Source organism: Phoxinus phoxinus, assembly GCF_949152265.1.
Source record: "Phoxinus phoxinus genome assembly, chromosome: 12".
NCBI classification, from domain to species: Eukaryota; Metazoa; Chordata; class Actinopteri; order Cypriniformes; family Leuciscidae; genus Phoxinus; species Phoxinus phoxinus.
Genome location: NC_136887.1, coordinates 9,457,249 through 9,475,784, shown reverse-complemented (window position 1 = coordinate 9,475,784; position 18,536 = coordinate 9,457,249). Strand labels below are relative to the sequence as shown.

The 18,536-nt window shown below is 39.6% G+C and overlaps 1 protein-coding gene across 2 annotated transcripts in view; it reads left to right on the top strand.

Annotated features, from left to right (window-relative positions):
- The window catches only part of il1rapl2 (interleukin 1 receptor accessory protein-like 2), a 445,540-nt gene that overhangs the window by 422,229 nt on the left and 4,775 nt on the right, over positions 1–18,536 (top strand). For both annotated transcript variants that reach the window (XM_079630760.1, XM_079630761.1), the window contains 4 exons: positions 2,050–2,179; positions 6,400–6,545; positions 7,635–7,775; positions 10,874–11,044. In XM_079630760.1, the coding sequence (XP_079486886.1) occupies positions 2,050–2,179; positions 6,400–6,545; positions 7,635–7,775; positions 10,874–11,044 (588 nt within the window). The remainder of the gene's footprint in view (positions 1–2,049; positions 2,180–6,399; positions 6,546–7,634; positions 7,776–10,873; positions 11,045–18,536) is intronic.

The window sequence follows — 18,536 nt, the reverse complement described above, 5'->3', positions numbered from 1 at the left end:
AAGTTACACTAACAAACAGGCAGAGTTATATTTCTCTCCTAACATAACAATACATGGTAGCACTTTAGTTTACAGTCCTGTTCCACATACTATATTAATATATTAATTACAGTAACTGGGTAATAACTTGGTACTAACCCTGAACATACCCCTAAACCTAACCTTAACCCATGTACCCACCTTATATTACCCACTACTTTCTTATGTGAGGACACTGTAACTAACTGCACATACTGTAACATAAAGTGCAACCCAATAAACCAAGTAAAGTTATAAACACATGCTCAGAATTTAGTCTGATGAACAATTTTGAGCTATTCCTTCAGTTGTTTTCTTTTAGGTTCAATCATCTTAAACAAGCTTTTACTTCAGTCCAATTCTTAAAATAGTATTTTGATCATTCTGAACCAGATGATGTTCGTGATACATACTACATTACATCTTACATACTATTCAGACTAAAATGAATGTGAAAACTGAAAAAAATGCACTTTACATAGCTCATGTTTAGATTGTATGCAAGGTTGACCCTGATCATCGAGGAAGAAGTGTTGTATTATGTATGAGAAACCATCTGCAAATTCTTCAACAGTGAATTTGATGTTGCTCAGCCTAGTAACATACACACAATGATCCTCAGACACACAGGATATGATTACAGGAGCAAACTGGATAAGTATTCACCATTAAAACATTGTGGCTGGCCACAGCCTCATTCATTTGCATCTCCTACCATTTTCTGTCTCTTAAAAGCTGTAATTACAGGCAGAGGAAGCTCTTCACTGCCTGTGCTGTTAATGCTGTTGAAAGCCCTGGAGGGTTTTTAGACATTATTTGCATATAATCAGCATAGGCTATGTGAGAATAGTGGATCAGTGCAGTAAATAAAGCAGTATTATTCAGCAGGTAGCTAATGGCAGTGAGTTTACTCTGAATACGCTTGTCTTAGCAGTACTGCAACATGAAAACAATAGGTCTCTATTCAGTCAGCATTCGGGTAATTAAAAGACAAGCATTTACACACTGTTGATCTAATGAAACTGCATGTTAAGTTTTATCATTTGAAGGATTCAGACCACAAAACCTAAAAAAAAAAGAAGAAAAGTTTTTGCATCCAGATCTATGCGTTTAAAGACCGCATTAAAAAAGCATTTCATCCAGAAAATAGGTTGTGTCTTTATACCCGCGTTTGGTGCGGGATTGTGCGCTACATCTTACTCAATTATCGTGAGAGCACTAAATCTAAGAGCAATGCCAGCACAACACAGAAGTGGACGTGGGTGGAAGCGTTCGCTCTATCAGTGGGCAGATGCGCGGAGACCGGAGGTGTAGAAAGAGGAGGTCAGCGTAATTAAACGGTGCCAAACGGCTTTTTCTGGGAAATAGGTCATTGCTCTTTAGGTGTCTGAGAACATGATTAGGATGTTTAGGTTTAAGGCAATATTTTTTTTGTTTTTTTTTTACTTTAAGGTTGTTACATCACTTGACATTTACATTAAAATGTTTATTTAAAATTGTATAAATTCAGAAAAAATTATGTTGTTAAAAAAATATTTTTTTTTGTGTGTTCTTTTTACATATACCAAATTCCATTTGAAAGAGATGTACAGTGTTTGTCTGATGACAGTGTTGGCAGGCGTCTCGCAGACACATGTTTACTTTCACCCAGTAAAAGTTCCTTTTCTATGTGGGTGAGAATATGAATATATGTCTGTGAGAGTTTCTTACTTTCACCTTTGGTTGCTTTTAAAGGGTCTTGGTCTGATCTGACTGCAGCAATGCATTAGTTCTTTCAAATGGACCTTTGTATTCATTTGCTGCGTTTCTCTCTGATATCCTTCCCTCGAAACACCAGTTTAAAGTGTTCACTTTTCTGTTACACATGGGTTTTGTTTATCCAGGTCATTGTAGGATCTGCTCTTGAATCTCCTAGCATGAGTGAAGAAACAACATATTTTTGTGATGATATTTTTTTTTTCATGCAGGAACAGATTTGATCTATTTAATGCTGATTAATATCTTGTGGTTTTCATTTTTCTTTTTCGGCAGGCATGCGTCTCATCTTGGACTGCAAGGCTTTTTTCGGCTACAGCGGCGACTCTAAGCCCATCATCTACTGGATGAAGGGGGATAAGTTTGTAGAGGAGTTGGAAGGACACATAAGAGAGAGTGAAGTCAGGTACTGTTTTTTGGGCGTATTATCTTATACTTGAATTAAGAACAATAAACTATACATAGATAGAGCATGCATGATTTCCCAGAGCTGAAACTGAAGAGCAGACTAGGATTATATAACAGAACACTAACAACCTCCAGGAAAACAGGTGTGACGGCATCCATGATGATTACTAGGGGCACAGAGACCTCTAGTGGACAAGGGTGCAAAAAGATCTGGATAGAATAGAATAGTTTTTTGTTGCTGCATGACAAAAAAACAACAAAAAAAACAAGCCATTTATACTCATTGGGGGGTGGGGGGAATTCACCCAAGAGAACAGTAATGGTGAGAACATAACACAATTTTTGCAATTGAATTGAATCTGCTTTTCTGACCAAGTATGCCTGAAGAAATAAGAAAATATATTGTCACATTTTTCAATATATAAAAAAGTGTCAATTCCTTATGTATTACTCAACATATTGTAGTATATTAACAATGCATTATTAATGTATTGAATATATTAATGATTTTTCAAATATAAATACCGGTAAATATATTTTCTTTGCATAAGAATACCATGCTTTGTCCAAAAACACAAACCGTTCAAGTGCATCATCAGTGATCAAACACTGTTAGTTGAACCCTCACCACCAAACTACAAACTTGTGTATGTTTTGTAATGCCATCCGTCCAGTGTATTTCCCCTGGTGTATGTGGGATGTACAGGGATCACACTGAGGGAAGAGCTGTTCTACTGATCAATGTGGTTTTTCCCTTGTTACGTGTCAGAGCTGCCATAGCACTCGATGAGGGATGATGTTCACTCCACAACCATCTAGAAGTTTCTGTCTGTCTCTGAATGTCCATAGTTGTCCAAGGAAGTAAAGTCTTTGCTATTACTTTCTGAATTGAGTTATGTTGTCAATTTATATTATTGCTAATATATGCGAGTGATTGCCAGTTACCCATTGATAGCATTAGGGTGTTCAGTGTTTTGCCAAGTGTCTGAAATCTACAATTATTTCCATAGTTTATGATGTGTTTATGAAGTGTGACCGCAGCATTAAACTCTAAAGACATGCATATATCCAGCAGCAGAACTCAGTGTCTCTGATGTTCAGTGTTGTAGTCGAGACCAGCTCACTCGAATCCGAGTCGAGACCGAGACCAGATAGAGTCGAGACCGAGACCAGAGAGAGTTGAGTCCGAGTCGAGACCGAGACCAGAGAGGTCGAGTCCGAGTCGAGACCGAGACCAGAGAAAGTCGAGTCCGAGTCGAGACCAAGACCAGAGAGAGTCGAGTCCGAGTCGAGACCGAGACCAGAGAGAGTCGAGTCCGAGTCGAGACCGAGACCAAAGAGAGTCGAGTCTGAGTCGAGACCGAGACCAGAGAGAGTCGAGTCCGAGTCGAGACCGAGACCAAAGATGGGTCGAGTCCGAGTCGAGACCGAGACCAGAGATGGGTCGAGTCCGAGTCGAGACCGAGACCAGAGAAAGTCGAGTCCGAGTCGAGACCGAGACCAGAGAGAGTCGAGTCCGAGTCGAGACCAGAGAGAGTCGAGTCTGAGTCGAGACCGAGAACAGAGAGAGTCGAGTCCGAGTCGAGACCGAGACCAAAGATGGGTCGAGTCCGAGTCGAGACCGAGACCAAAGATGGGTCGAGTCCGAGTCGAGACCGAGACCAGAGATGGGTCGAGTCCGAGTCGAGACCGAGACCAGAGAAAGTCGAGTCCGAGTCGAGACCGAGACCAGAGAGAGTCGAGTCCGAGTCGAGACCAGAGAGAGTCGAGTCTGAGTCGAGACCGAGAACAGAGAGAGTCGAGTCCGAGACCAAAGAAAGTCGAGTCCGAGTCGAGACCAGAGAGAGTCGAGTCCGAGTCGAGACCGAGACCAGAGAGAGTCGAGTCCGAGTCGAGACCGAGACCAAAGAGAGTCGAGTCCGAGTCGAGACCGAGACCAAAGAGAGTCGAGTCCGAGTCGAGACCGAGACCAGAGAGAGTCGAGACCGAGACCAAAGAAAGTCGAGTCCGAGTCGAGACCGAGACCAGAGAGGTTGGATAACCTAATGTTGGGTCTGAAACCAGACCTAAAGATATCTTCAAGAATATGTAAAATATTTGGTGGTAACAATAAAATTGGCACCATACTCAAACAGTAAATCAAATATACCATGGAATCATGTACACTTTAATGGTAAAAAGGCCACATAGGTGGTGTAAAGGTCATTTTAATACAATTAAACATCTGACCTGGGTCCTGCTGCATTTGCGCGCCGTGAACGTTAGTCTCAAGTCATGACATGCGCAGTTGCGCACAAGAAAGTCAGCAATCATTGGACGTTTCAATCAAACAACAATTTAAAGAAATAGTAATACAGTAATAATCCTGAAATGTTTTGAATGGGACTCGAGTGGACTCGGGAATAAGTCCGAGTGCTAATATGTTCGAGTACGAGTCAATTCCGAGTCAAAATGCACACAAGTCCATGACAAGACCGAGACCACTAAAATATGGTCTCGAGACCGAGTCACGAGTACACAACACTGCTGATGTTTACTCAAACTCACATTTTCTTCAACACACACACACACACACACACACACACACACACACACACACACACACACACACACACACACACACACACACACACACAGACAGACAGACACACACACACACACACACACACACACACACACACACACACACAGACACACACACACAGACACACACAACCCTACTTTTGATATGAAACAGTCTCAGCTTTCAAACTTTGTAAGTTTGAATATGAAATTCAAACAATATATACTGTTTTGGCACACTTAATGTGGCATAACAGATTATAAAAATTATTTAAATATATTTAAAGTAAATGCTGTTTTTTCTTCTTCTATTCATCATAGAAAACAGTTTTTTTTACATTGTTATAGTATTTCACTATATTACTGTTTTTTTACAGTATTTTTAATCAAGTAAATGCAGCCTTGGTGACCAGAAGTGAGTTTTCTTTCAAAAACATAAACAACCCTAAACATTTAACAGATTTTGGTACCGTATATAAAACACTCAAAGTTTATTTTATGCCCCCACTCAGTAATTGTGTTTCACCAACATTCAGGCGACCACATGTCCACAGAAGGATAGTAATAGGTAGTGCAAAGGTGGCACAGATTAAAGGGACAGTTCAATAAATCACAATCTGTCCATCATCATTCAAAACCAGGAAACATGAAAGCACATCTGTTATAATATGCAAGCTTGTTTGAGTGATCTGCATAATTCCTTTGAGGGCTTTATCAGTTTGAGCCATTATCATCTGTTATCTGTTGATCTTTGATGTCTGTGTGATCTTTGTGAAGTACTCTCTCATTTCAGGACTAATGCTCCTCAGATGCTGGAGCCTTATTTATAGTGAAGCTTTCTTCATGTTTCACAAATGAAGAATAAAGAATTCTCATCCGAAAACAACCAGGTCTTGAGGATGCATAATGTCACGACTGACAAAAAGCTTTAGAGAATAATTTATTCCATTCTTGAACTTATTTTATCTTTAGTAAGCCTAAGGTTTGAAAGGATGACATTTAAAAGATGGAATGGATACCGTGTCAGTAGTTCCCTTGAAGTATTTAAATACTTCAGTGTACAATATCAGTATATAAATGCTTATAAAATGTCAGTATTTTTTTCTTTGTTTGGTTTGTTTGAAATCTTCCATTTGTATCAACATAAAGCATGGTGGAAATGTTGCGAAAGGATTAATGAATGCTTTGCCTCTTTTCATTTCTAATTATTTGTATAAATTTCAAAGCGATTGCTCACCACAAATCTGTTCCAAAAGCTGCATTTCTTTCTTTCCTGGAACAGAACAGCTATTTTGAAAAAATGAAAGTCACTGGGGTCCCAATGTTGTTTTGTCTACCACGCATGTTCAGATAAGAGAGAATCCAAATATGAGAGCGAGATCTAAAGAAAGCAGTTCATCTTAGAGAACCTTCAAATATTGTGAGGCAGTGTGTCTAAAGAAATGAAAGTCTGAACATATTCAGACTGAAATCTGAAACTGATCAACAGGGATGCAGTTTTCCTATACGGGGGCATGTTTGTTCAGTGTATTCATTAAAGCCATTATATGTCTCCTAGTTGCATTTAGATAGTGTACACATATGCAATGAACATGGATTTACATGTAATATGTATAAATAGCATGGAAGTGTGCTAAAGCGTGTGTGTTTGTGCAGGCTGGTGCGGGAGTTTCTGGGGGAGAAGGAGGTGGAGCTGTCTCTGATCTTTGATGCTGTGGATGAGATGGACATGGGTAACTACACCTGTAATGTGGAGAACCATATTGGCCGTGGCAGTGGAAGTGCTATCCTGCAGAAGAAAGGTAAATCCCTGGGAACCGTCCCGTACGGCACATAGATGTTCTGTGTGTTTTCAGCTCAGATGTGGACACAGCAGTAGATCTGGGGCTATTCCACAGAGAAGGATATGTGACTTACCTGGGTAAGTTTACTCCGAGTAAGCAGATAACCTCCACTTTCAGTTCCAAAACCTGAGGTAAATTTCAGGGTGTGTAAGTGGCCATAGCAAATTATTTTCTGAACACAACCTGATCCGGAGCAGTTTAACCAATTCATTTATTTTATCCTCATCTCACACATCGTGGATCTGCACTCAAAAGGTAGCACTCAACAGTTTTTGTTTAGTTCTTTCTTTTTTTATGTATAATTAGCATAAAAAACAACAGAATGTTCACAGTAATAAAAAAACAGATTCAAAATGAAAAGATATGATTGAAGAAAAAATTATTGCACAACTACCCCGTAGGTGGCGACTGGCGATATGCACTAAGAATGTAAATCATCATTTAACAAAATAAGTATGGCGTGCTTCTTCTTAGCATCCGTTTCCATGGTGACTCCTGGATTCGGCGTTCGGTTGAGAATGTCTTTGTGTGTCACGGTCATCTCTGATCTTCATACTCCGGGTTGACTGAACTTACTCCAGAACATGGTTTTGAACCGGCTTACCTCGAGTAACATTGGGTTCAATCAACCGAGAGTTCAACCGGGGGTTTCTACAGTTCATTCCACGTATTGCTGCTTGTTTTGGCTTATGAAACTCACCTGTGAATTAAGATCACTCAGTCAGCCTAAAGTGATAAATCCCAGATACATATACAGTATAAAATCCATCCTTTAGGAATCTATGGATTTGGTTTGAAAGGTGGAGGTGGAGAATACATTTTCCCCCTAAGAGCAGCTGCTATGACCTTGGCTACAAAAGATTTGGTGGTAGAAATCACATTTTGTTTGCATATAATGACTTAGAGTCAGTAGGGAAATTTGTCTTGAGTATTTTTTAAATGTTTAGACATAAAGAAGATTGATTATATTGATTTTGCCCATTCTCTTGCTGCACATTACCGTGGACAGTGAGGACGTGATGAAAGTGTGTTTCTGTTCTCATGTAGACATGTACAGGTTGGAGTTGGTTGGTGGTCTAGGCGCCATCATGCTGTTATTGGGGATCTTCACTGCCATCTATAAGTGCTATAATGTGGAGATCATGCTGTGCTACCGGCGACACTTCGGCAGCGATGAGGCAGATGATGGTACGTAATAATAGTAATAATAACATCACTACTAATAATAAAAATAAGATTTTTTTTCTTCTGCATTGATTAATTGTCCTGAATACTGAAGATCAGCTGAGATAGCTCTAAATAATGGCTCTTTCTCCCTACAAACATGCCTACAAATACATCTAACAAACAGTTAGCTATACAATTTACTGTAAGTAAAAGCAGAACAAATCTTCATGGAGAGCAGCTTACTCTTACTCACAGTAACTAAACCACAAAATACTTGCATCAGTAAAACAAACATTAAAAAAGTGCATCCAATGGCACAGTCTCGAAACAGACAAACCAACAGGTCCATGACCACAGAAGTGCTTCTTGACCTATTCTGAAACATTCAGACAGTACGGAGCATAGAGAGCATTTCTGTTCATCTTCCAACATCTCATCATTCACCGAACAGTGGGAGCAAATGAAGGAGCGATTCATGTTTTGAAATGGAGCCAGACATTGTACATGATTATGTGGTTGCTGATTATGATTGTGGGTAGGCCTACAGAATATGATGTTTAGCATCCACATATTTTTGGCCATTTAGTGTACAGTTTATTGTAATGTGGAAAAGAACACAGGATGTATATTCAATTCAATTCAATTCTATTTTTATTTATATAGCGCCATTACAACAACCAGAAGGTGCACAAGGCGCTTTCCATAAAACACATTAAAAAAAATAAAAAAAAATAAAAAAAAGACAGCAGTATATAAAAATTACAAGTTAAAACCAATTTAAACAGTAAAAACAAAATAGATAGCACACCGCCTAAAAAACAAAACAAGTGATTACGTGTTGAAAGCCTTCTTGAAAAGAAACGTCTTCAACTGCGATTTAAAAACACTAAGCACAGTTATGTTACGAAGGGTAGTAGGTAAGGCATTCCACAAAGTAGGTCCCTGAATGGCAAAAGACTATATACATATATAATATATAAAACATGTAATCTTGCAGATTTTAACAACTCTTAGCTGCTAAATTTAAAATAAAATAAATTAACAAGCACAGGAAAATAAGCATGCTTTAAAAATATATGTTTCATGTTTTTTTCCTAACACTACTAAGGAAACTGAATTAACTAAATGAATCATGTAACCCTGAAGGAGGCATAAACACATATTAGTCGCAACACTTGAAACGAGTGTTGTTTTAATACACAACCAGGTGCTCAACCATCAAAACACATTAAAAATGTTTAAAATCCAAACTGATCTGAAGCTGCGCCCCTAAACTTAACCCTTAGTGGAGTGAGAGCAGGTCATACAGAAATGAGACCGGACCAATTTGCCACCAATTTTCTAAAGATGTAAAATAGCAACACATTTTAATGATACTGTTTTACAAATAACCTGTGAAACATAATTAGTATTTTTTGCCAAATGTAAAGACTCTTTCATGCTAAAAGTGGGAAAAAAAAACACACGTGATGTTTATCTAAAGTCCTTTTTGCTGTCGTTGAATTGGATCATGGAAGTTCAGCAGCAAAGGCATTGGTTAATCAAGTCAGAGGAAAGGCATAAAGTGTATTTTTCTTTTTTCTTTTTCAGTTTGTCTAAAAGCAAATAAAACTCACCATAGAAAAAATAAATAAGTCATTTTTAGTATTTGTTTTACTTTATATTAATGTTTTTTTCCTCATATTTTTAAGTATTTTAGATTTATATTAAATTAATTTAAAATAATACATTAAACATAAGTTTTTTTTTTGGCTTTAAAGGTGCCATGTGTAATTGTCTGGCAAAACAAATCAAGTCATACTCCACATTCCATACCAGATGGGGGCAGTATACCTCACATATCAAAATATGTGATGTAGGATATGGTATTTTATAAATCACACACTATAAATATGATAAAGAAGCAGAAACAGATAGTTGCAGTAAAGTAAGATAGTTTAATAAGTTGAAGAAACAATAATGATTTGTGACACACACACACTCGATTTGCACATCGCCATCATGTGTGTATTACAGGTAACGTTATTACATTGCTTCCTGATATCACGTGCGCAAACACAAATAACCTATATATATATATATATATATATATATATATATATATATATATATATATATATATATATATATATATACTACAGGGCCGTTGAATTCTTGTATCTGATAACCGTGAAGCTCTTGTAATTATTACTTTACCCAACCTCTCCATGTCGAGTGATGCAGTAAACATCAGACAGCGCACATGAACCGATCATCTCTACTATAGTAAAATAAAACACGAACACTGTTGAAAGATAGCTACAGTAGGCTACAAATGACCTGTTCGCCCCACAAATTGTTCTCCATCCTTAGCGACCGAGTCATTGAATGTGAAACAGCCGCTGCTGTCGTCAGCGAGCAGCACTCTTCAGACAACGAGGGCGCGCGCGCCGTGTTGATACCTCCGTTTCAGTTTCTCGAACCCGCGCAGTGCGGCGGTCAGAAACCGGAGACCATTCTGCCCCTAGCTATGCGTGCGAAAGCATAGGGAGCGATCCCGGGCGTGTCAGAATGGGTGCTGAACGTTGTAAAACAGGGCTATGCGCTGCAGTTCGCTCGCCGTGCCCCGCGCTTTCGAGCCCGGACCGTGACGAGCGGTCCTTTTCTTATCTGATCTGATTTGTGCTTCAGAGCGCGGTGGTTGTAGGGGTCTCTTGCCAAAGGCTTCAGCCATCCTTCCGCTCTCTTCCCTGAATTGAAATGAAGTAGTGGGCTGTACTTTCCACACGATAGACATCAGGTTCAAGTACGCCCACAAGCCGTGCGAGTTATTCGTGTATTGCAGGTTGGCTGGTGGTTATGTGCCCCGCATACCGCCTCCCATGGCCGAAACTGGTATTACGACACCTGTCGGGCCGTGGCTAGTAATGCTAATGCTAATTAAGGTTGATATCTCTGCAGCACTATAACTTTAAATTTTTTTAATGACATCATTGCCCTTATTTCTTCTCATTCTTTTGATGCGTGTAGCTCATTTTTTGGATATTTTTACCTCAATTTTTACACATGGCACCTTTAACAAATTAGGCTATTGAAGTAATTTTTTTCAGTGTACAACTTACTGTGCCTGTTCTTTTCAGACAACAAGGAGTATGACGCCTACCTCTCTTACACCAAAGTGGACTTGGAGTCAGTGGAGCGAGAGATGAGTGAGGAGGAGCTGCTTGCTCTGGAGATCTTACCCGACGTTCTGGAGAAACACTACGGATATAAACTCTTCATTCCACACCGGGACCTCATACCCAGCAGCAGTAAGAACAACACCCTGCCATTTCACGTCCCTTTTCATTCATGAGTGCAAATTAGAATGTAATCAGGCGCACGACTGACACGGCCTTGCGCACGAGCCTGCTGGAGGCATACACACACTGTCACAGAAGTGTTTCTGCCTTGTGACTGCAGCTCTACATTCATCATCTAATCAATTCCAGGGCACTGGAAAGATGTGTCCCAAAATAAACACTGATAGGTGTCCTATGGCCTGCACCACAAAGTGAGTTCAACAAACTCAGGATTCCAGGATTGGTTTTGCTTTGACAAAACCGAATAAGTCCAACCCCTTATTATAAACGTTTGCAAACTCAAACTGGATTTTTGTGAGTTTGTGATGAGTCCACATGCACAGAGAAGTATGACATTTAGCCATGTGAAACTACGTAGAAGAGAGATTCACTTCCTGTGAGTGGTTTACTTCTGAGCTGATGATAAAGAGCTTGTTATTAACAATATGAAGAGTCGAAACGTATTTAACACGGCAAGAAGAAACTGAAAAGCTTGAATAGCATATTTTACACATGCAGCAGTTTCGAACATCATGAAATTATAGTCTGTGAGTCATTGCAGCCTTTGTTACCAAGTCAAAGACCTCAAACTATTGAATAAAAGGCAAAAAATGTGAATGCAACAATACTGACTGATTTACTCAAAACTATATGAACATAGTGACAGTAAAATATGTTTTTCTGCACTTACTGTTCAGTGGCCCCACACAGTTGAAATATCTGAATGTCTCTGCATTCATGGCCGACGCTGTCATGAGCAGAACAAGCTCTCGCTTCTCTCCACAGCAGATTGTGACACTGCAGGTGTGACAGATGTTCCCCTCCACAGGGAGAATCAGGACGATGAGGAAAGAAACGGAAACACAGCAATGTAGCGCACAGAGCTCATGTGCCATCTACTGTTGAAGCACTGGCCAATAAGCCAAGTTCTCAAGCTTCGAAATCCAGTCATTCCGAAATTACAATCTGTGTGATCTGGAGTTTAGTTTGCATGAGGTTAAAAAAAAGAAGAAGATGAGCCCCATGCAGATTTTGTTCATGTTCAAGATGATGAATTCGTTGCGCTGACCAACAGAAAATTCAAACATCATTACACAACTGACAATAGATCTGTTTTTCTGCGCAAAATATCACTGAAATTCTGATAATGTGATGCACCTTTAGTATTGTATTCAATATATTCACTTAAATGGTTTCATATGAAAACTGCTAATTTCAAGTTTTAATAACTTTCATCGTAATATAAAAAGTCATGTGTTATAAGTAAAAGTTCACAGAGTATGTTCCTTGCATGGTAATACATGTTTTAATTTTTTTTTTTACTTTACCCCAGCATGTTTCTCCATGATGGTGTTACTACATGAACGTTTTTTATTTTTTAATAAGCAGTCAAGCAATTTTCTTACTAATCTACTTAATAAGGTTTTCTTAAGACTTTTCCCCTGATATCTGGAAAGTTGTATCACCGTAACATTTTTTATTTTTATGATTTTATGAAAAATAGCTCAAAACATTTTACAGTTTTTTCCAACTGCTTACACACGTTTTCAAAACTATGTCACCCTTTTTCAAAACTCTACACATAATTCCCACAACTGCACACACAAAATGCCTCACATCTCCTTCAAAATGTAACACTGCATTCAAAAAAACATAAGCACATGTCAGAATGAAGCATTTGTATCAAATGGCAAACACTTCTTTCATAATAATACATTTTTGGATATACCATGTAAACACTGTTGTTCTAGATATACAGTAAGCCTATGAAATACCAAAGAGCTTTAGATATAGAATCTATATCTAAAGCTCTTTGGTCTTTCGTAGGCTTACATCTACATTTCGATACGATGTTCTACAGTGACAGTAATCTGCTGAGAGGGGTAACAAGTACTGTAAACACCAATGCAATGTAGAAACAGAACATTTTTATTAGGCCAAACATTACTGTATACAGTAGCATACAACAAAACCATAAACATAAGTAAACCAAAAATATATTCTTTAGAATACAGTAAATAACACAATTGGGTGTGGGGTCTCTGTCCATTGTTGGCATCCATTGTTCAAAACAGGTAATCTGACCTTTGACCTATTCATAGGCCTATACTACAGTAAAGCAGTGATTGGTTAGTGATCAGTAAAGCAATTAGTGTTTGCACATGTGACGAGTGTGTGTGTGACCTGGTGAATAAGTGTAGCATTTTGATTGGTTGTGTTTAGAAAAGGAAAGCAAGTCACTTCCTGTTAGATTTGTGTGTTTTAGGTCGAGAATTGTGGGTAGTGTTTTGAAAAAAGTGTTTTATCTAATTGAAAACTGAGTCAAAGGCTGAGAAATAGCTCATGGTTTTGGAGATTGTCAGTGTAAGCAGTTGGAAAAAACTGTAATACATGTACAGAACATGCTCGTCACAGAATAGGGGATTTCAAATCATTGTTTGAATTATTAGTGTTTTTTAAAATAAATGAATGAATAATCATTTTAAATATTTGTGGAAGAAATACATAACATTTTTAAGTCTTGTGGGTTGTTGCCCTGGAGGTGCTGCGCGGTTGCTCATTCTCATTGTAATATGGTCGTTGCGGTGTGTGTGTGTGTGTGAGAGAGAGAAAGATACAGTTGCTGAGGTGTTCTGACGGATTGCTAGGGCATTGCTATTGCTACGCTGTTATGATTGATCGTCTGCAGTTGTAGAGTGTTCTGGGTGATTGCTGGGCCATTCCTCTGAAGTATGGTGTTCTAGCACATTGCTCCCAGCTGCTCAGATGTTCTGGATGGTTGCTACTGTAGGTGGTTTCTTACCGCCCACCATAGGCGCCGATCCTGTGGGTGTTCGGGGCCTCTAGCACCCACGGAAAAACACCAGATATTCTCCATTCATTTCATCCAATCAAAAACTATTGAGGTTTAGTGTTTTAGAGACCAGCTCCAGGGTAAGACAAGTCATGTCAAGTCACATTTATTTATATAGCTCTTTTTACAATACAGATTGTTTCAAAGCTATTTTAAAGAGATAACAGGAAAATAATGCAACGTTTATTTCCAGAAAAAAATAGCGTCACAGTTCAGCTTAAGTAACTTTTGTTACTCATGTTACTCAACTAATTTTTGTTGTAAAAATATGGGATGAATATAGTATCAAAATGATTAACTCGTGCAAGCACAATTATCAATGAACTTGACATGTTGCAGATATGTTTTATCCATGCCTTTCAACTTGCGTGTGCGAAATTCAAAATTGAATGAATGTGTAGCAATTTGTACAAATAGAGACATTTTTGTGATTACAAATGTTTTCTTTTGTATTAGTGTATCATAATTTGCAAAAAAAAATCCCCTTCATCTCCGTTTCAGCGCTTTTCTGCGGCACTGAGTACAGCGACTCAGTAGATTTCTAAATGTCTGATGTCCATCTACAGAAGCCAATAATGAATCAAAATAAGATTATTTGTATTATTTACAAACTTTTGTTTCGTCATGTTTTCATAGCCTACCTCAAAAAGCGTGCCAAGAGCGGTCTTCGGTGAGCTCAGATGTGTGCGCGCTGCAGTTGCTAGGAAACACAGACGCGCGCGGACATGGATTTCTGTCGCGCGGGTCAGGTTCTGTTTTCGGTTAAACGCCGTTGCTTTTACAAGCGTTGATTGTTTTATTACTGCGTTGTAAATAGATTTATTTATTTATTAACATATCTTTATTGCGAGGATTAACCCCTTGAGATGAAACATCTCGTTTTCAAGGGGGTCCTCCAGTACATCAAAGCAGAAAAAGAACCAAAACAGCAGAGCAAATATCACAATCAAAGACAGCACGACAAAACACAACAACACACACACACCAGCTCACAATGCTCAACCTCACCCCAACCCACCCCAACCAGCACGAACCCCACAAGTGACATGACAGAAAAACAACCACATGACTAGCATTGCACAAGGTCAAGGACTAAGAGGAACACAAACAAGAACATTGATGATGATAATAACAATAATAATAATAAGAAAAAAATAAAAAATGAGGACATAAAAATGAAAAATAGTAAACACAAGACCAATAAAGTCCAAGGTCAAACAAGCAAAAAATAGATAATTTCTATTACCATATAATATCATTTCTATTAAATACACTGACAAATAAAATTAATTGTTTAACTCAAACTTCAGATTTACTGGGGCACAGCAGATTTATACATGTCTATCAACGCCCCTGGGTCAAAATGGGCGGGCCCGGACCTAAAATGCCAATGGTAGCGCCGCAGGTGCCTGGTGCTGATTATTAAAGCTAGGGTAGGTAATCCTGTTCAGAAAAAAAAAAATGATACTGGGTGAAATGGTCCTTCCATTCTGATAGTAGTCAATACATTATCCCCCGGTTTCACAGACAAATATTAAGCCTAGTCCCAGACTAAAATGCATTTTTAAAGGGGGGGTAAAATACTTAGTTTCAGTCAATCTCATGTTAATCTTGAGTACCTATAGAGTAATAGTGCGTCCTTCATATCTCCAAAAAGTCTTTAGTTTCATCATATTTATAAAATAAAAATACAGCTTTCCGATTCTATCCGGAAAAAGCCGAGGTCCTTGATTCTGGGCGTGGGCGGAGCTATAGAGTCAAGCGGGAGCATCCACAACATACAAACTGCATCCACTGTTCCAGTAACACTGGGTTCTTTGGGAAGCTGAACAAGGTAAACTTTCCCTCACATCCCAAAACACACTTTTTTGGAGACATTCTTGACATCAACCATTCCTATTTAGCGCTGCTGATGATGATTTCCGGTAGTAGCGCGTCGATGAGCGCGGTCTTTCTCTCCTCTGGTCGACGTGTGCGTGAACGCGCTTTTCCGAGAGCAATGCTCATATAAGGAGTTCCACTCTGGTCTACGTCATTAGATCTACGATAGAAAAAAAACAGCCGAAACGTGTTGCAATCCGGAAGTATGATTTTCAGCACAGAAATTCTCTGTTATTCGTTCACAATAACTTTTCAAACTTTAGCCATTATTAGCATGAGAATCCATCTCTTTAACACTGTAAACAACTCTGAATACATGAAACACCATTGTACCCCCCCTTTAAGATGTTTTAACTGAAAGCAGCTTGCACTGACATATCTTAAAATATGCCAGTGCCATTGTTTTGTCTTAAGATGCACACAAGTAATGTTTTTTTCTTCTTTTTTTCTAAGGAACATTTATAAAAGCTACTGAAATATCCTTATGAAACTAAGGGTGTACTCACACTAGCCAGTTTGAACCGTGCCCGAGTGCGTTTGACCACCAAAGCGCGGTTCGTTTGACTAGTGTGAGTGCTCCGAACCGTGCCCGGGTGCGGCTCGATTAGCCGGCCCTGGCCCGCTTGGAAGAGGTGGGCCAGAGCACGGTTCAGTTGGACTCGGGCACGGTTCGCATGCAGTGTGAGCGCTAACCGTGCTGGAGCACGGAACAGGACGTCACGGTTTAACAGGGCGCGCTTGACAGGGCAGAGAGAGAGAGAGAGAGAGAGAGAGAGAGAGCCCCGGCCGCGCACTCGCGGCCGGGAGAGCTCGGGCCGAGAGCTCGGGTGCGCGCGCACTCACCCGAGCGCTGTCTGCTCTCTCTCTCCCTCGCGCATATTAATCAAAATCAATTAATACGATGGTGTCGAGAAAAAAAAACTACAGTGATTAAATGTTTTCTGTGTTGACAAATCTTCTGCGATATCCTATGTGCCGAATGCATTGCTGTTTTTTTCTGTTTACATTTCATGGTGTGACACTTCTCTTCATTATGCACCATATATTGACGTAAGCTTGCTCCGGCACGAATGCTGAAACCCTATGTGAGTGCAGGCCAGAGGGGGAGTGGGGAGGGGGGACAATCGTACTCGGGCCCGGTTCATGGCAACCGTGCCTAGTGTGAGTACACCCTAAACCTAAGCCCTGTCTGTGAAACCGGGCCTATGTGTTCAGAAAAAGGAATGAAAAAAATCTGACCTCTGTAGCAGCTGTAGGACAGTAAAAACTCTGACCAATCACTGCCATTCGGTGCGAATGTAAAGAACCAATCAGATGCCTTCATGTCTCGTGCCCGAGCACCACTGCGTGCACAGCAGTGATGCACATGCGCGGGTCAATGTATAAACAACCCACACCCGACCGACGTTTTCAACTAACCCGCCCGCAACTCGGACCGCAAAAAAAAAAAGAAAGAAAATATTGTACCCGACCCATTTCCTGACCCGCGTTTTTTAAAGTAGCTATAGTAAATGCTCATCGCGTCATGGGCCATAGACGGAGGAACTAGGGGTGAGCATTTTTCAGAATGCTGTATGATATACTAGTGTTTTGTAATAAAGGCTTGATTTATTCATTTATTTCGTTTCATTTTCTTAACAATTAAGATGCTGCATGTGTTTATCCAGTCTAATCGAAGTGTGCGTCTCTCCCCTGACTTTCCCAACAAAAATCCCGCCCCCTCTCAAAAAAATCCCAATGCTAACAGTAGCTTCTCTGTCGGTGTAAGCCAGTTGCGTTACAGGTCGTAGGTACATGCAGCTGACTCCAAATGTGGATGCGCGTTCATGTTTGTGGGGGGGGCGTAGCTTTGGACGGAGCACTGACAGGAGGGGGCGGAGCTTAGAAGAGGTGCCACTTTCAAATCTGGCTAGCTCGCCAACATTACCTACCCTAGCTTTAATGTGTGCACAACTACCCATCTATTTGACAAATTCACAAATGTGCGTCGCTACATTTAAACTAATACAATACAACTTGTGTGTGCAAAATCCAGAATCACATGAATGTGCAGAATGTGTGCATGCAACAAGTAAGATGTGCATTTGTGGATTGAACACCTTCTTGAACATGCAATGCGCTATTGCATGTTAAGCGTTTTATAATGGTTTTCTCTGGGTGTTGTTCATAATCTGATTTAATCTGTTTGCCTCTATAAAGTAGGCTATGCTTTATTAATAAGGTAGGCCTATATTGTGTACTAAATTTGGTGCTTTAATATCACTCGCATTAAGCACTAAATGGGGAAGAACGCTTGATTACGCTGCCATTGTTGGTTTTAGCAGAATACTGCCATCTAGTGGTAGGTTTTCTCAGACAGCTGTGTGTGGATCGTGCCAGGCGAAACCGGAGAAATGAAAGTCTCAAAATCCAAATGAATCAAATAGGATCGACTCAGAAACGAGTCAATGAATGCACGCGTGTCACCTCATCCACAAATGCACATCTTACTTGTTGCATGCACACATTCTGACCTACATTAATACAAAATTGAGGTTTTGTATTAACAACTATGTCTCTATTCGTACAAAATGCTGCACATTCATGTGATTCGGAATTTTGCACACACAAATTGTATTGTATTAGTTTAAATGTAGCAACGCACATTTGTGAATTTGTCAAATAGAAGGGTAGTTGTGCACACATTAATAATTAGCACCAGACCTATTCATTTGTAGTTGTTTGTGT